Genomic DNA, 20,449 nt, shown 5'->3' on the forward strand with positions numbered 1-20,449 from the left:
AACTTTTACCAACGTGTATGGTATTTGAAAGAAATTTACAATTTGCAAAAATTGATCTAATGTGTATAAAAAAATTTATTTCATGAATTATATGTGTGTTTATCTATCAAATACCAGTACATCGGAAGTACCTATTTGATTGTGAAAGGCGATGAAGTAAAGACGGTGGTGTGTCATGTTTAGTACATAAACACGTGTCATTTACTGGGTCCGCAGATTTCAGTGCGATCGGACCCAGCAAGTGACCTTGTGCCAGTACTACTACTGACTGCTGACGTTAAAGTGTAAATGGTTAAATGAAACTATAAATTAGTTTTTTATTTATTTAGAAATCGTGAGATGCGGTCTGGTGTGATGTAGGTTTCAGAAAAACAATTCTTTATCGTGCCAACGTTTTTGCCATTTTCTATACCGACATCCTTCCCCACCTTTCAAATTCCAACGTATATAAACACAAAATAGCAAAATCTCACTGGCACTCTTGACACGACACGCAAGAATGGCACAATTACACAGAAGACAAACACTTTGAGTGAGTAGAAATACTTTGATTGAACATATAAAATATATTTTTCATTGTATAAATTTACTTTTCCACATACAAAATGAAATTGTAATATGTAAACAATGTTTGTAAATCCCAGGCCCTGAAGATGATCTCAATAAAGATCGAAACGTTGGCACGATAAAGAAAACGTTTTTCTGAAACGTACATCATACCAGACCGCATCTCACGATTTCTAAATAAATATCGATTAACGGTCACTAATCACCACACATTTCTATAAATTAGTCCTATTTTTATTATTAAACTTGGAGTTGTTATCTTTCTGTCCTTTTTAACCCTGCATGAAACACCTACACTTGTTTATAAAATTTGCTTTCTTAAAGGAATAAATCCATATGCATGGTTTTATTTAACGATTTAATTTTAAATTACTCTCTATTAATAATTTTAAACAAAATTTTCTTACCTGATGTTCTGTGCAATACTATAAGATAGGCGATGAGGAGGGCTACATGCGGAGGTGGTCTCATTGCCATGTGTTGATCTTAGCCGGGGAGGTCCTTCAGACCACCCTGCGCCCCCAGCCACATCTCACCAACACGCCTGTGAAAAAAAAACGTAAAAACTATCAAATTTGGCCTATTGTGACGTTTTTCCTTTTCTCCCTTATTGAAAACGCGGCTTTTTAGAAGCTCGAAACGTCCCGTTTGGGATTTATTGTCTTATACAAACCCTCACGGTGTCGGTCGATAACGGTGAAGTGATCTCGACTGTAATTTGTTGTGTCAACATAAAGCGAGGACTGTGTTATCTGAACGTCAACAACGCCATGAATCGATCCTTGAAACTCAGGTGGATCCTGCAATCCCTGTGCGGGCATCGTGTTCTGAGTGGTCCATCTGGGCACAAGACGGGAGGCCTTTCTTGACAGATATTTCCAATAATCTTCGCGAATTTTAGCTAAATGGGGGCGATTTTGTTCTATAAGGGGTGGAAAATGGCTTGAAAAGTTGCAAATGCCCCAGGGGAACGAATCATACATCAAAGTGATTTTAAATTATTTTCTTTCCTAAATAATATTTATTTCAAAAATTATTTAATCGCGTGCAATAACTTATACTGCCCTAGTTTTGGACTTAATGGCTAGATAAAATAACAAAGCGCCTGCTCTTGACTTGTTGGATTTAGTGAAGTGGGAAGACGAAGAGTATGCACGCTGGCTACACTTTATGAACAAATAAATAAATAAAACAACTTGAAATGAAAAACTATATTTTATTTTAAATATTAACAAAAACCTAATGTTAAATTGTAGCTAATATATTTACAGAAATAAATGTAACAACTTCATGCTCTGTTTGTATTTATTTGGATAAAACAATCATGTTTTTCTTTGTTTCTTTGTGGTATGAAACTTAGTATAAAAATGGACCGATATTTTCTTTGTATGTAACAACTTTGTTCTGTTTTTGTCTATGTCTGTTTTTGGGTAAAATAATCATATTTTTCTTTGTTTGAAACTAGTATACAGGGTATCCTTTTTAGATGGCACGGCTGAAAAAAAAGTGTAACATTTTTAGTCTAGTTTCCAATTTTAACTTTTTTTGAGGAAAAATTATACAGGGTACATCAGGTCCAGTCCATCTTTAAAATTTCACGACCCTATACATCCTAACACATAATTTTAAAGGATATTTTACGCTGAGAACAATGGTGCAAGCAGATTTTAATATTAGCCAAAAAATGACAAAGTTATGGCAAAAAGTTTGTAAAAACGCATTTTTGTTTCGTTGTTAATTTCAATAACGCTTTCTCACTGAAGTAAACATTAATTGCTTTTATTGTTTACATTCTATCATTGTTTTTCAAACTCACATTGGGAGCAAATCTTAATTCCTGGAAGTAAATCAATTTTATAGTATACATGTTTGTTACATTCAGTATTCCATTCAAAATGAAACCGCAGAGCACAAATTAGAGATGTACTCCGGACTTACAATTTTAAGCCGTATCGCTCTCATCTTGTCCATGGACTTCGGGACTCTGATTATACCGGCGTCCAACGTTTCTTGCACAAATGTCGATTTGGGAGGCTGAAGAAAATGTTCTTCCATACATCTTATGGACTGATAAATACAAGTTCACTATGGCATACTAAACTGTTGGAATTTTTGAACGCGGGCAGAGGAAAATCCGAGAATTTCATACTTTTGTCATCATCAGGTAGTTAACAGTATCAACGTTTCGTGCGGACTTTTCGGAAATAAATTAATTGGGCCTTATTTTTACGAAAGTAATTTAAATGGTGCTCAGTTCCTAAATTTTTTGAGGGAGGTTTTACCTCAATCTATTATTATCTATTAGATGATGTTCCTGCAACAACGATAAACGATGATTCTCCAGCTTGATGGATGCCCCGTACATTATTCTTTGCAGATAAACGTTACTTCCAGGTGGGCCTCATCGCCCCTCTTCGGTCACCCGACGTCACTCCATAAGACTATTTTCTGTGGGGCCATTTAAAAAACAGGGTCTACGCCAATCGTAACCAAACATCCTCAGTTGAAGAACTGCGGCAAAGGATAAAAAATGCTTGTCAATCCATCTCCCCTGACTTTATCGCTCTGATCACCGGTGAAGAGTGGTTAAAAAGAGTAAATCTTTGCACCTTTACGCAAGCCAGGCAGTTGGAACGATGAAATGTGATTAATAAATAACACACCAAATGAGTTTTTTTTTTCAAACTTTTTACCGTAACTTTGGTATTTTTAGACTAATTTAAAATCCGATTGCACCATTGTTTTCAGAGTAAAAATCTTTTAAAATGATGTGTCAGGATATATATATAGGGTCGTATTTGAAATTTTGAAGTTGAACTTAGTTGGAACGATGAAATGTGATAAATAAATAACGTTTTTTTTTCAAACTTTTTACCGTAACTTTGGTATTTTTAGACTAATTTAAAATCCGATTGCACCATTGTTTTCAGAGTAAAAAATCTTTTAAAATGATGTATCAGGATGTATATATAGGATCGTATTTGAAATTGTGAAGTTAAACTTAGCCTGAGATACCCTGTATAATTTTTCTCCAAAAACGGTAAAAAATGAATTAAATATAAAAATTTAAAAAGTTGACTAAAATATATTAACACATATTTTTTATAGCGTCATTGGTTCAAGAGAAATTAAGCCGGGCCGTCGAATAAGGACACCCTATATAATATGGAACGATATTTTCTTTGTATGTTACAATAGTATGTTCTGTTTTTGTTTATTTGTATAAAACAAACATGTTTTTCTTTGTTTCTTTGTGGTGTAAAACTTAGTATATAAAATGGATCGATGTTTTCGTTGTATACAATGCAATCTGCTGCTAAGCATATGATTTTAATTAGATATTCATATGGGCATTTTTTATAATTAAATCTTGTTAATGGGGTTCAGAGATAATTGACGAAAAATTATTAATTTGACCATTTTAATTTTTACCATTATATCTTTAAGTTGGTCCATTAAACCAAAGTAATTATTTTGTTTTATTATCTTTTATGCAAAGTATAGTTGAGTTGAAAAATGAGTTTCACGAACAGAACGCGAATCAACTACGTCCGGATGTCGTGGGTTCGAGTCCTTCTCTTGCACTAATTTTTCAACTCAAACATACTTTGTATAAAAGATAATAAATCAATTATTTTTTAACATTGATAATAAAGCGTTTAACAAATTTATTTATTTAGTGATTTGAACAGAACATAGAACATAGAATAACTGACGATGTTAACAAATACGTCTATGATAAATGAGACAGTAAGTAGAGAGAGGAAGTGCTTCTGAACAGTGAGGGACTAAAGATCCCAAATGATATATTTATGAGACATGCTCGTGTAAAATACCACACAAAAATTTCAGAAATGTAAACTGCATAGCTGATGAATAAAAATTTGCCTTGAAGATGACGTGACCCAGGCAGGTCAGCTTCGACTGGGTCCCAGGACACAGGGGAATGGAAGGCAACGAGAAAGCAGACACCCTTGCAAGGCAAGGAGCTGCTACACGGCCGACAGGACCTGAACCCTTCTGTGGCATAGGAACCCACTAATGAGTATCTCAGTACAGAAGGACAAAAAGAAAATGAAGGAACAATGGAATTCACTCATTGGACACAGGCAATCGAAGAATCTCTTAACAATTTTCGGAAGAAAAGAAATTGCAGAATGTGTCAAGGGAAGCAGGAACAAACTGCGAATCCTAACAGGATTCTTAACAGGACACTGCAAGCTAAATGGCCATTTAAAGAAGATTGGACAAATCCAAGAAGGCACATGTAGATTCTGCAAAGAGGCAGAGGAGACACCAACACACACTAACAAACTGCGGTGCTACACTCGCCCGCAGGAGGAAGTGTTTTGGGATGTATAATGTGACCATAGAAGAGCTTCAACCACTGAAACCGGGTCTATTAATCAAGTTTCTTGATGAAATAGGACTCACCGATGTGCTTTAGGCAGAGAACGGGGATACAAAAGCTCTTAAAGGGCGCAGTATATTACACCCCCAACATCACTTCTACATCTAGATCTACATGACGTGACCCAATCTAGCTAAGATGTGCATAAAATCCCATCTCAAATTCGCTAATCAGTTTCAACTCAGATCTGTCATTTTATTATTGCACACTTTTAAATGTAAATTGAAACAAATAACGAAGTGTTTTTGTTAAGAATCTTATTGGATGGTAACAACAACAAACAAAATTTGGATTGTATGACATGATAAAATCATGATAAAAAAGAGATGTGTATCTACAATTTGTCAAAACTGAAAAAGGTCCCAGGTCAGGAGAGAATTTCAGGCAACGATGCAGAAGACATCCTAGTCCAAACAGCAGCTTTAGTTCCTTTCTGTGGCATAAATAAAAGTCACATAAAAGAGCTTGAATTGTACTAAAGATCGGAACGAATATTGGGAACGTATGTAATAAGATGGAATAAGTGGAATTACTTTTCAATAGAAAAAATTACCAATCCTAACGGGTATATTTATGAGACATGATTTAGACAAATAAAACTATAAAAATGGGGCAATCTACAGATGACCAATGCCAATTGAGCCTAGAGGAGATAGAAAGAACAGAACACATCCTTTGTAAATGCCCAACAATAGCAAGGGAATGGCCAGAACGACGAAGACTTCGATGACCCCTGAGAAAATTCTATACCTTATTAACTGAAATCTTCCAGGTAAATCAGTAATTGGGTTCAGACATAAATGACGAAAGTTTATGTCTATAAGGACGAAACCCATTCGACTCGATGTTTAACAACGGTCAACGACAGGCAGAAAGATGGAAAAATAACTATTTAAGATGAGATACTATGAGTAATAAGAAGCGCAAGATTTAAGCGTAGAAATAGACGAAAAATTATTTTTCAAAACGTAATATAGCGCGAGTTAAGGCCTTTAACCCGATAGAAACAGATAAAATCGTACAATTTGGTAGACACTTAGAGATTAACTCTTTTACGATCGATATACCGCCAGCCCTGAAGTAATGACAGGGTTAGGAACACCTGGAGGTAAAGAAGAGGTCAGGTCGAAGTTTAATTAGTAGGGCAAACGTGACTTACAGGAGCAACTTAAATTGTCAGCGACATTTCCTTATGTCAAAGCGGTTCGAGATAGCCCCTACATCTTTGTTGCATTGTTTAATTATATAGCCTATCATTGCAGATCGTTGTCCATTAATGAGCCTGTGTGCTGTTGCTTGGATTAAAATATGAAGTAGTGTGAGAATTATCGCAGTTGGTGTTGTGCTCATGGCTCCAGTGACACTTAGACAAGCTTATCTTACGGTGCACCACTTAATAACCCGATTGCTCTGGCCTGCAGAGTCTCGGTCCACCACACCGCCGACCCATATGTCTTTACTCTACTTTGAACACGTAGGTTTGGCTGATATCGGTATCGGTTCCGGTATAGAAAAGCGTTTATTCACGATAAAGCACCTCACATACGACCTGAAAAATTAACAGCCGTCCTGCAGCTAGTCGCGGCTAACACTTTTCCAGGCAGTCGACTTCTGCTGGTCAGCCCGTCATGCATCCCTCAACAACCTCTATGCTTTCCAGGGTTCTTAGACGCTTAAAACGGAAAGGACCAACTGAATTCATTTAAAATATTATTAATATAAATCCATACATATTTAGCGGTCATGACGAGAACCTCGCCAGCAAGGTTTGGTTGGATAGTAATTCTAGTGGAATCGCTGTAACCAATACTCATCTGATATGGCCAAAATCCAAAAAGCAAGAACAACAATCTTTAACCTACTTTAAATGTATTAATTTTTTTAGTGCTAAGTCGGTCCCAGGGACACCAACTATCTGGACTAAAGTGACGATAGCTCAAGTGGTTAGAGCAGAACTGAATTGAGCGGACGGTCGTGACTTCGATCCTCTCGGACACCAACTCTCCATCTCAACCTACAACCGTTCGAATTTTCCCTTTTTATGCCGTTTTCAAATCTCGTGTAATCAGGATTCGATTCTCAGCGATTTATGACTTTTTTATATCAACCAAAAATTTTACATAAAAAAGGATAATTAATTGAAAGAGGTAACTTGGTCAATTGACCACTAAAACATGGATTAATAACAGGAATCTTGGGTCACTAAAGGACAAAACGAATACCGAATGGGACGAATAGCCCAATGGGAGAAACAGGAATTTTTTTGGATTAAGGGTCTAACAATTCTAACGTGCACAATTCCAATATTTATGAGACAGATCGAGAAAAATAACACTTAAAACAATAATTCACTACTTTCGTGGTCCGCTTGACCAATTAATACATGACACAATTAATTAAGGTTTTTTTTTAAGTTGAGATGAAAAAAAGCTAATGGCACGAGAGGGATTCGAACCCACGACCTTCGGCTAGATACGCTCCTGCTCTACCACCTGAGCTATCGTGACCTCGATCCACTCGGACATCAACTCCCCGTCTCAACCCCACCTTATGAGTTTTCCCTCCTTTTGCCATTTTTCATAAAGTGATAGTAAGGAAAGAGTATCGTACTCACGAATGCCAGTCCTAAACTATAAAGACCTTGATACCATTCCTCTAAAAATAATTCTATATGTCGTTAATGAAACGGAAATTTTCCAGGAAAATCAGTAATAGTGTTCGGAAACATTAGACGAACATTTAAGTACATAAGAACGGAACCCTTCGACTCGAAAGCAAAAAAAAAAAAAATTGTAAATTGAAGCTATTTGAAAAAGTATTTGTATTGAGTATTATAATGAGCATTTTGGCTGCTCTTCTATAGCTTGCTGTAAAAAAATTCAAATCATGTTTCGAAAACTACTTAGCATACCGCTGACTAGGGTCTCTAATTCGGTAAGATGTCTCTCATCTTGTTGCTTCTTACAAACATGGCAGAAATTAGTTTTATGACTAATTTGCAAGATTGCAAGTCTATTTCTTTTCAAAGGAAAATTTAAAGAAAAATAACCTTTCTTTCAGAATAGAACGCTGAAGATAAAACGCCAACTTACGGTTAACTTCACGTTCGCTTATAAGAAACATGAAATATGGGAAGAAAAATTTAATTTAATTTTAACAATTTTAATTTCTTTCCACGTTGAGTATATACCGTTTAAAGCCCCAAAAGATGATAGGTTTTGATAAGAACGTGATATTTCTCAGAAGACAAAACGGTTTTATGTCATCAAATTTATGTAAAGTAACTGTAAATGACTCTGAAAACGGCAAGCATATAAAAAATGGCAAAAGTCTAAAACAAATTAAATATAAATTCAGCTATATAATAACTGAGCAATATTTAATATAAGGTAAGTTTTATTTATAAAATGAATTCCTGTGCACAAGATTTGCTATATTTCATAGATGGTTTATAAGACAAAGTAATCGAAAAAAAATGAAAATTTGGTTATTTGGGAATGACAAAAACTGTCGTTTTTACGATAATGCATGGAATAAAAAATTGATCTAGATTCCATGAGGATTCCGTGTAATATATCGGGGCGGTGCAGCTGATTGAGTCCCGATAAGATATGACATCCTTTTCCAACCCCAACCAAATTTTCTCCCGCATAAAATGATATATCGCTTTAATGGGAGTTAACCCTTGTTCTTGCACGATTGGAAGGGATATTTCAATTTCCGAATCGATTAAAAAAAACCTAGTACCGGAAAATACCTCGGAAATTGCATTGTCTGCGGATTCGACCGGTTTATATCAGGTCGGCATGTAACGAGGACACGGCGACGGGATTGCGTTGAGTAATCGTTTAGATCAAACCAACCCTGGAGATCAAAAAGTGGGTCGCTTTAAAATAAAAAATTATTAGACAAATGTTAACGATTCCCGACGTGAAGTTTACCCCTTTCTTTTAAGAGCAAAAGAGTTGGTGTGAAGACTTGGTTCCGATAAATACATTGCAAGTGGATCATTTTTATCCATTTATTATCACTTCGTATTATGTTATGCACAGGTACAACAAGCGAGAAAAACAGACCTTATAATTTTCACAAATAATTAATGCCACAAGGTGCCTTAATTCCCCTGAGCCCATCATCAACCTAAGCAGCAAATCAAACATTATTTTTGTTTGAACGTATGCTTTTAAAGATTCCCATGTGCTTTTTAGTGGGGCTGTCATATTTCTGATAGGTCCTAAGCGCTTCTATGGCAATAGGGCTTCACATTATCAATGAGCACTTTAGTGAAACATGAAAATGAAAAAAAACAGTGGAATTCACTCATTGGACATAAACAATCCAAGAACCTTCTAGCTAGTTTTGGAAGGAAAGACACAACAGAATGCGTCAAAGAAAGCAGGAAAAAATTTCGAATCCTGACAGGACACTGCAGACTGATTGGCCGCAAATGATTCTCATAACACAACGCGGCACGTGCAGATTCTGCAAGGAAGCAGTAGAGACAGAGCCTACCAACAAACTGTGGCTCCACATTTGCCTCCAAGAGGATGAATTTTGGGATGTACAACATAACCGAAGAAGAACCTCAACCTATGACCGGGCCTACTGAACAAATTTCCTTATGAACTAGGACACCCCGGTGGGATATAAAGACAGAAAGTGAGAGCTCATAAAGAGCCCAGTTGCACACCCTGACCATTACATCTACGTCTTCATCTATCAACACCAAATTCTTTAAACACATAACTTGTCGGGTAAACCAAAACTATCAAAATAATTTAATGGTTTAAGCGGATTTAAGAGTATCTCACTGTAGAAAAAAATGGCTCACTACAAAAGAAAAACATTGAAAAACACCACAAAACGACGAAATAATTCCCTTTACAAAAACCTTCTTTGCAAGCTGAAATCTATCTCTAACTAATTCTTGACCATTATTATATTATTATTACCGGTGTTTTTGAAAAAAAAGCCCATTGGTAAGTATGCCGGGTTCGAATGCAGGGCCGCTGGATTCGAACCCGGGACCTTTACCTTACAGAGATGAGCGCCGTGTTAACGCCTAAACCGTTGCGGCCACCGAGACTCCCTTTTTGGTCATTATTATTAATAATAATAAATTATTTATAATTGCCGTTTCCTGATGAAAAAAATTTATGATATGTAAGGAATTTTAAGCAGCACGGCTTCATACGCTTATGGATTTTCATTCAATTAGAAAACCTCCCAGTTATTTTAATTTTTAATGTAGTCTCGAACAACCAATCGAAAATCCGTCAGACGATTTATTTTCCAAGAAATGCAATCACGAAACTTCGAGGTTCCAGCGGTAATAAACGAATAAATTAATTTATGAATTTTAGAGCAGTCTGGGATATTCTATCGTAATACTAATTTTCAGGAGCTAAAAATAAGCGAGTCTGTTAAGCACGATAGGGCCGAATGTAAGAAATGCAGTAACGTTTGTGCATTTTAGATTTTATTCGCTTTAAACTGATTTGTTAACTTTGATCCATAGCACTGATGAAAATCACGAAAGCCGGCTGCAATACTTCGTTCAAAGAGATCTCACTGTACGATTCCACATAAAGAATTCATAAAGGGTTTCATGTAAATAAAAATTAAGATTAAAAACATGTTAAATAATGAGTTTACTTGCTAAAACGTTGAATGGTGCTACTGAAAAATCGTTAAAGTTCGTAGGAAAATTGTAATAAACATAACAATAATAGTACAAAAAGGAATAAAAATGATAAAATCATTGCCGTTGAATTGAAATTTATTATATAATAGCACTGATTTGAATGTACATGGAAATTCCAGTTAAATTTAAAAACTTGGAATACTTGATTATAGGTCTCGTACTCCCTTTTGTACTGAGCGGTCGCCGGAGTCCCGCAGAGTAGCGTCCTTAGTCTGCTACTTTACTCAACGTATGCTGCTGAAATCCGTTCGCATTCCGACACCACTATCCTAATTACGTATGCAATTCTGTCCTCCAATTCTAACCCGTCATATTCACTGAAACCTCCAGATACCCTCCATGGTTAAAAAATGGCAAATCAAATGAAACAACAAAGTCTCAAAACAACACTCTTCATCGCATCTCTCTACATCCAATCTATTATAACCTTCCCCTCTTCCAGCTGAAAAACTCATTCACTACCTTGAGTTGTACCGAGAAAAGCGACCTGGAATCACATAAATTAATAGGATATAACTGAACCGACAATATCGATTATATAAACAAAATAATAGACAACAGATCTAAATCTCCCTCGAAGACAAAATCCATTTATACAACCATATATATACAAAAACCCCGTATATACAAATCAACCTTGAAACCAATATGAACGGCATAGAACTGTCGGGTTCAACAAAATCTTCCAATCATAGCAGAATCCAATCTCTACCTTAAGCTCATCCTTAAATCCATCGTCAACGCTGCGATTTATGTACCACATCATCAATAATGACCTAAATGTCCCCTTTATAAAAGAAATTGAAAATCCAGCTTCAAAAAATCCTACACTAACCTCCAAACCCCATATTCAATATTCCTCCTGATATCTTCACAATAATCTTCTTTGACGTCTAGAAAGCCTGTTTCCCCGTGAATTGCTCTCAGAAGTTACACAAAGATAACATGTAATATATACCTATATGTTATCTGTGTAACTATAACTTATTGCGTTCTGTGAAGATTGATGTTCAATAAAAAATAAATAAATAGAACATCTTTAAACTGCTTAAATGTGTAATAGTTTGTTTCGTGATGAATTTATTGCACCATAGTTGTTTTTTTTTCGACTGCTTTATATGTTAAATATTTTAGCAAAAACCTGAGGCTTCTTTGATCAACTTAATTATTTTTATTTACCACTGCCCTCTGTGGATCTGAGATTTGGGCACATAATGTCAATCAATTTTTCAAGTTGAAACATTCGTAATGAATCAGGATTATTACACATGAAGGAACTCATTTTCAAATTTAAATTTTATGGAAGAAATTACTACAGATGGCCAAAATTCGACTCCAAAACTGATATATTACCGTTTAAGGGGGAATTTTCGGTTAGGTTCGAAATACGACTGGCCTCAGCAGGTGAATAATACTTTATCCAAATTAAAGCATGATGTCGTGTAGGAGAAACACTGACCATTAATGGAAAAAAAAGAGAGTATTAAAATCTTATAATATGGAGGATCTGGCTATGATTACAAAATCAGCTTATAACCCAATATTTCCTTTCATTTGAAGACAGGACAATCGCAAAGATATCTATTTATGGTATTCCGACGCCTTCTTTAAAAAGAGATTCTCTATCAGATAAGATTAGGCAGATTAAAAAAAAAGTCGGTTGAATTAAATTGTACTTCAGTAACCGAGGAAATTTGCACAATCTGTAACCAAACATCAAATAATTTTGTTTCTGAGAGCTCCGGACTGAGGAAAGAATTGTTTTATAGAATATAGTAGAATAGGGTCTGTACTAAAAAATTACGATAGTTTACACATATTTACATATCGGTGCCACTTCCTGCCTTAGATTTTAATTTTTTAAAAAGAGTATACCAAACAATCAAAAGTTAGTTTACTGGAAAGACATAGAAAAATCCTAAGTCCTAGGCGAACTTTAAACCTAAGAACTCATCACACTCCTACGCTCGTACACAAAGTCAGAGTCCCCAATTTGTCGAACTAACCGATTATTGCTTAGCTTACACCGTTCAAACAAATTCTTTTTGAGGGGTTTTATGTGGTGTACAACGTAATTCATGTAGTGTTAATGTGCAAGTCTAGAATGGGGGGGGGGGTGCAGAACGATGTAAAAACTTATTCTGAGTAATTTGTAGCGAGTCCATGTTCGATCGAGATGTCAAATCCCATGAACGGGGCAAGCATACAATAGCATTAGTCTGACCGCAACTTTGTACAGGAGAAGTTTGTTTACCGAGGATAATTTAGAGTCCTTGCATAGAAAGGGAAATAAAACACGAATTGCAGCTTTACTTTAGCAGTGATTCACTCTATCCTAGTCTCCTTCCTCTATCTAGTCAAGGTTGAGTAGAGAGAGATTCTAAATTTTCTATTATAAAAGTATGAATGGCTGATTTTAAGGGGGTGACAAAAATTAGATAACTGTCAAATATTACCCTAGTAGCAGACCAAGGTACCAACCCCCGAAGTCATCATGCCGATTCAACACCGGCCTGAGCTTAGTAAAGCCTCTGTTGTTGTTGGATTTGTTTTACTCCTCCATTTGCAGAATCTTCCAATAGATGACATGGCCTTTGTAAGTCTCCAGAACGAATTAGATGTCTTCAGCGTACAAGACAATCTGGAATCTTTAGGCCTTGGCATTATATTGAAAAAGATAAGAAAAAGAACAGGTCCTGTTAAGGATCCCTGCGGGTCACCAGCAGATCCGTCTCAACTTCTAGTCAAGGTTGAGTAGAGAGAGATTCTAAATTTTCTATTATAAAAGTATGAATGGCTGATTTTAATGAGGTTCGGGGGAAAGCTGTAGTTCATCAATCTGCATATCACTCCAGCATGCCAAACTGTGTCGCCTTCTGGATGTCCGTCAAAATCAAGAGAGTTGTTATGGATTCCAAATAATGAAACTCGAATTTTTCTTTTAAACTATTTTATAGTACAGCCTCAAGATATTCCTATTTTTCTGCAAATATATTTATTTTGCGAAACCGGAGTTGAATTTCTCTGAAGTTACCTTATAGTTTATCGTTATCTTATATTTTACGTTTTGCAATTGGAATTTTATTGTTTTCTATTTTTTTTGCCTTCCTTTTGTATAATCTACTCTGTTGTCAACCTCATTGTAATGACAATACAGTAAATAATTATATAAATAATTTTTACTGAATTCATAGCGTTTTTACACGATATCTTAAATGTCCTATCTACTTAATAATAAATCAATAATTTTACAATACTCCTATTTTCTTACTTTTTTATTCTTATTTTATTTATAGGTGGTGAAGATGTGTTTAAGGAAAATAATTGTACGGTGTTCCTACGATCCTCCATTTTTAAGTAGATATAGTTTATTTCTTATTGTTAATATTACGAAAACGTTTTAAAAATTAATTTCAGTAATATGTAGAAAAAGCGTAAATGAAAACGGCAATTTGAAGAATTTCGTTTTTTAACAATAAAAAATAACTTTAAGTGCTTGAAAATGGCACAACAACGCCGAAACGTCGTACACCCGTGAAGTTTCTTCACAAACACCTTCACATAATAAGGCCTACAAAAAAGAAAAATCAAACCATCTAATTAAGAAAAATTTAAACGGGGTTTATACTTTAATCCATTTCAGTCAATAAAGATTGCAAAATTCGAATGTTTTAAGCAAGTCTAAGGTTATAGTTACAGTAAAATAATTTTTTTTCTATATTCAAGAGATGTACTTAGCCGGTGATTGCACTCAGTTTAGGGTACTTGATTCGGTTTGAACACATATCTCGAAAATCTTGGTTTTTCGTTAGTTAACCGTAAGTAATGCCCGATACAGCAGCAGTGGTATCACATCCTAAAAGCCGGTTTGACAAAATGATGCCTGGAGTGTTTCCCAATTGTTACCATAACGACCCGACTGTTCGGCCGCATGTCGCTTCCGTATTAATCTTTTAATCGCCCTCCCTCGCTGATTTCAGAGGAGAAATAATTTCGCCTTTTCCTCCTTGTCTAGCACGGACACCGCCTAAGGGACACTGATTTAAATAAGAGGTGAGACTATAGTTTTATGCGGCATAGAACTAAAGCTTTCCTAGGCACTGCATTGCGGTAGGAAAGAATGACCATCTCATTGTACTCCGCTCCTTGTTCTTTTAAACGCGAATACGTTCCAGGGAGAAAATTGTATTTCGGAGAGTTAAGGAAACCTTGGTAGGTAGGTTTCATGGATAGGTTTCGCCCGATTTACCCATAGCCGGCTTTGCCTCCTTCGATTCTGGGTCATGTAAGCAAAATGCTTTATTCATCAGGCCGATTACACGTCGGGATATTCTTGAGACAGCCCACTGGTGTCAACACGTTCGGACTCAAGTATATTCCGGAAAATTGCAAAGCCTTCAAAATCGGCTGAAAGGAAAACCTGTCTGTTCGAAGCTGCCCTTCTTCGGTGAACCTCACTGGTAGTGATAATCATTCACCAAGGACCATGTGGTTGAACACAACGATATAAAAAAGTCTGTCGATTTTCAATTTTCAAAAAAATTAAATTGGCGACAAACAAAAATACCCCGTTAACTTTTTGGTTGTTTGGAAATTTTTCTTCGGACCTGAGTTGACATGGACCGAGAATGGTACCGACGTCCCGGTACGTTCTAAGTTGGACCCCTTACCTGAGATGGTTTGAGATCGATGTCCTTGCCGGGTAGCCCCTCCACATACTAACCCAGGGAGCAAGGCAGTGAGGGCATGTACCGTGAAGCGCAAGCGCCGCCCCCCGGAGGGGGTGCTAAATATTTATCCATTACACCCCCAACCCCTAACTTTGAGCTCGTTAATTCCTTGTTTGAACTAAGTACTAGCGCAAACATCAAATAACGGCAGATTACATTAATTGTTCGGAATGCAAATATGGGATGTAGAGAAGAAAAAATATTAAACTTCCGCGACCTTAACTCACGGCACCGGTAGTAAAAGGACGAAGTAAGAGCGAAGACTAAGAATGTCAAAAAAGCTATTCAACATTTAAATTCGCTTTTATGGTATCACTGCGGTTCTAAAGGAAGGAAAAGTTCATCATAGAAAACACACTTTACAACTGTGAAGTGTGATCGTTGACCAACAAGAATATAGAAGAAATTTGGATCCAGGATTATTGGAGGACTACCCGACGCTTAAGAAACAAGACAAAAATGGAAGAAGTATTAAATTGCAGAACTTTTGGTACGGCCACGAAAAAAAGGTCACTCACCACAGAAAATAAACTGGGAAAGATTGTGAAACCACAATGAAGAAATTGAAGAACATCGGTGTATGATTCGAGAGAAGTTAACTTCGCATTTGTTAGCATAAGTCACTTGGTCGACATAATGACAGGCGTCTATATCGACAGGTTCCTTTAAACCTTTGATCCTTCAATTCTAGTAAAAGTGCAGTGTTAATAAACAACACTACATAGACAGATACTAATAGCAGATTAATTAAGTACAGATCCAAATTCGCAAATTGTGAATGTGACCTGACATTACACATAATCAATTATACTTTTGGCCATGCGTATATCTAAAATTGAAATCATTGAAAAGTTCTCATTGGTTTATCAATCGTTTTTAATTCGCCTGAAATCAACATTCGCCATGTATAATTACCTAAATGGACTAAAACAAGCATCTTACCTTAATTTCCAAAACACCTTGCTTAAGAATATAATGGTAAGGCAGTTTAGAGAGGAAAAGTTATGGACCAAAAGTTACGAATAGTTAACGAATGTGTTTCACATTATCATAGAGTTATATAAATGAGAGTGTACAAATTTTATGGTTAAATTACCCTTTTTCCTCCTTGGTTTCCTTATTTGGTTTTATTATATTGATATTTTTTGGCTAGCTACTTATTGGCTCTTTTGTCATAATCATTGCCATTCTTTATTTATTGCATCAGTTTTTCAATGATAATTTTAGAGTGGTCAAAATGTAGAACTTGTGATCAATTAGTGTTGGGTTTTTCTAGTCATTTTGGGCTTCGTGGGATCTTCTATAATTATGCAACTATTGCTAATTTTATAGTCAACATAGTTTTTTTAGTCGTAATAATATTTGCTTTTAAGTTTTATTTGCTGTAGAAATACTTAGAATAATTGAATTATTATGAAGTCTGTATGACAAAAAGAGCTCTCTTTATGACAACAAATATAATTCGTATATTCATTAAATTTTATTTAAATTGGGTACTCATAAACTGAGAACTATCACTACAATCGACCTTCATGCTGGTGTAGTGTTATTTCCTTTTCGATTTCTTTATTTAGACGATGTTATTATGCTAATGCTTTATGTGTTGTTTATAAAATGATATATCAACACGCTCAATACTTACGGGGCTACATTTTGGCTGTTTATTTCCAATCGTTTTTGGCATCACTGGGATACATCGAATCATGGAATTAAATTTACCTTTTTCTTCTTACTTTTCATATTTTGACAGATTAATTGTCTTAATATTGTATGACACTTTAGATACAATTTAATGAACATAATAACTACTTATTAAATCTATGTTTTAACCTTTTGGCACTAATATTTTATGTTTTTCCTTGATGTAAACTGACTGAAAATAGTGGTTTTTGGTGTTTTTCCATTGGTTTTTTTTCTTTTTTCTTCATGATTTCATGTTTATTATATTAATGCTTTAGAGCCTTTTATAGAAGTATAATACCTAGTTGGGACCATGCTATGTACGGGAACATGCAGAAAATGTTGGTGATTTTAGTCCTTTTGGTTTTAAAGAGCTCTTTATAGTTGAATTTGTAGTATTAAATTTCCATTTTGTTTATACATTGCACAATTAAACAATTTTCTTATATGTACTAATATTTTATGACTTATTTATAGAAGGTATCATTTGCCATTATATGATTTATTACACTTAGCTTTTTTACCCCTTGATGATTTTTACTTAGATAGAAAACGTAGAAACAGCACGTCATTTTTCTTCGTTTTTGGCCCTACATGGTTTTTCATCTTTGCAATCGTTGAATTCAATTTTCCTTTCTCCATTTTGCTTTCCATATTTGGACAATTTTATTACATTAGTATTTTGTGGCTTTCGTGACTTGCAAAAGATTTCTTTCATTCCGGTTCGTTGGTGAATTTTCCTTCCCTTCTTAGTTTTTATATTTCAACAGTTTAATGATAATAATATTTTATGCACGTTCATAACTGGTTTATCAACCCTCTCGCAACTTTTTCGTTTTTTTCTCAAAGGTTTCTTGATTTTCTTTTTTCATCTTATATTAATATTTTTGACTTGGTCATAGAAGGCATGATCAATTTATGAAGATTACGTTTAGGCACTTGAGTTATAATCATTTCTATTTTTATATTTTCACTCATTCTTTCTTCCTTGATTCTAGATATAGAAACCAAAAACTTGCCGGAAAAGGCTTTTTTCAATGTTTTATCCGATCGTTTTTGGCCTCCACTTTCAATAGTTGAACTCGTTGAATTGAAAAGACATTTTTTTCTCTTTTCGGTTCCATGTTTGAAGTATTTTATTATATACTATTTTATGTTTACATATTTGTGGTTATTTCAAATTTTCCTTCTTGGATTCCATATTTGAATAGTTTTGTTATTTTTAATGTTTTATGGTATATTTTCCTGGCGTTTTTTGGGCTCACATTGTGCATTGGTTACATTATTCTTTATAATTGAAGTCGTAATATATTTTTCTTTCAAGCCCCCTTGGATAATAATTTGGATAGTTTTTCTGATTGTATAAGGCTTCCACTGCTGAATCGTCAATAGTTGAAACGAATTTTTTAATATTGGCTAGTTTTCTCCATCATATTTTAACAAAATCCCAAGTTTATCTAAATGAAAAAGTATATTATACAATGTAGTTCGTTAAGTCCTGAACTTTGTACATTGAACAATTTACATGGTTCCATATTCGGATAGTTTTATTGTATTTTATGTGTGCTTTTTAAAGACCGGTTGTTTTTATATTTCATAACTTCTTTATAATTATTTTTGTCAACCCTATCGATAATTTTTCGTTTTTTGTCTCAAATCTTCATGGTTGAATTTGTAGAATTAAATTTGCCTAATTTCCATCTTGTTTTTATTAATATCTTTCTGGGTTATAGAAGACATCATTTATGAAGACGAGGTTTAGTACTTGAGCATCATTTATACATTATATATTTATTAAACTCATTCTTTCTTCCGTCATCCATTTTCATTAAATTATTTACTTTTTTTACTTTTTGGCTTTAACATTTTGAGAGTCTCATTATACTAATATTTTATGGCCTGTTTATAAAAAGTCAACATTTGCATTATTTATGAAGGCAAGGTTTAGACGCTTGTATCTTAAGGATTGTAAGTTTTGTATTTGTTACACTAAGTTTGTGATCCTTGATAATTCTAGTTAGATAAAAAACTAAAAATCGCAGGAAACAGATTTTTTAAAATGTTTTATACGACCGTTTGGGGCCTCTCCCGGATTTTCAATCGTTGGTTGTAAAATTAAATTTCTGTCTTTTCCTTCTCCACATTTGGACAGTATTATTATATTAACTTTTTATGACTTTGTTTAGATGTATTGATATTATATATTATATATATATGTATATTACATATATATTTATATATATGTATTTATGTATATGTTATTTAAAAAATAAATAAATAAAGCTGCAGTATATGTAGATTTTTGGTGGTTTTTTTGTCTAGTCGTTTTTGGTCTCATTGGGATCCTCAATCAAGAAGACGTAGAATTAATTCACTTCTTAATTAAATCATTTAAGTTTTTTTTAAATTTGCCTAATAGTCTAACGACACAAAGTGGGCGGAACAAATATTAATTTCAGTAGTGCGAGTAGTGTAACTTTTAAACAATACAAAAATGTTTGTATAATATGTAAATGTTATACTAAGAAACAATCAAATATTTTTACAAAGTAACACTGTGAAATGCTTTAATTATTAGTTTTATTATATTATTTTTATTGTTATTATAATTTTAATACACTTTGTTAGATTGTGTCAGATCAAATTGCATAAAATAATACTATCGGCCTATATCAAGAAGGTTTTTTATATCAAATTATCTTTAATCAAATAAAATCTTACCTCAAAATTTTGCCAATTATTTATCTGTTTTTCCTCCCCAAGTAAATCCACACTTTTCCTGCACAGGGTAGAAGTCGAGAAAAAAATCACTCAACGCGCACCAAACCGAACGTCAAATTTTCGAGAGAGATAAAAAGCACATGAGCACGTGTTTTGGAGGGAGCAAGTTGACCAGTAGGTGACACTCATGCGACTGGCAAGTGAACGGAGAGCATGACGCACACATGCTGTTCTGTTCTCTCCCCTACCTGAACCCGTCATTCAAACCATCAAGTCGGTCAGGTGCACCGTGCACCCCACTGATAAGCGTGCATTATCGATAAAAAATTTGTACCGCAATCTACGAATGGGGGTGGAAATTTTTGAAATTTAAATGAGGATCTGCCAGGATATGAGAGGATTAGTCTCGCTTCTCTTATCGTACTATATCTATAATTATATTGATGTTTACTGTTATTTATTTATTTTTAAAGCAGAAAGATCGATAGATAAACCTGTTAAAAAAATTTATTTTCACAAAATGCTGAACACAATATAAATAAATTTAAATGAGGATCTGTCATGACGTGAGAGGATTAGTCTCGCTTCTCTCTTCGTACTATATCTCAAATTAAGTTGACATCTACTGTTATTTAT

At 34.6% G+C, this 20,449-nt stretch overlaps 1 protein-coding gene across 5 annotated transcripts in view; it reads right to left on the minus strand.

The window, feature by feature from the left end:
- The window catches only part of LOC106669897 (protein kinase C-binding protein NELL2-like), a 110,270-nt gene extending 90,282 nt beyond the window's left edge, over positions 1-19,988 (minus strand). For 4 of the 5 annotated variants that reach the window (XM_014399747.1, XM_014399745.1, XM_024226510.1 and 1 more), the window contains exons 1-2: positions 15,353-15,405; positions 975-1,111 (exon numbers count right to left, since the gene is read on the minus strand). In XM_014399747.1, the coding sequence (XP_014255233.1) occupies positions 975-1,044 (70 nt within the window). In that variant the 5' untranslated portion in view covers positions 1,045-1,111; positions 15,353-15,405. Of the gene's footprint in view, positions 1-974; positions 1,112-15,352; positions 15,406-19,813 lie in introns of those variants that run through there. The other variant, XM_014399746.2, reaches the window with a different exon arrangement.
- Positions 19,989-20,449: the final 461 nt, after the last annotated feature.

Source organism: Cimex lectularius, unplaced genomic scaffold (assembly GCF_000648675.2).
Source record: "Cimex lectularius strain Harlan isolate CLEC.00 unplaced genomic scaffold, Clec_2.1 scaffold76, whole genome shotgun sequence".
Lineage (NCBI taxonomy): Eukaryota > Metazoa > Arthropoda > Insecta > Hemiptera > Cimicidae > Cimex > Cimex lectularius.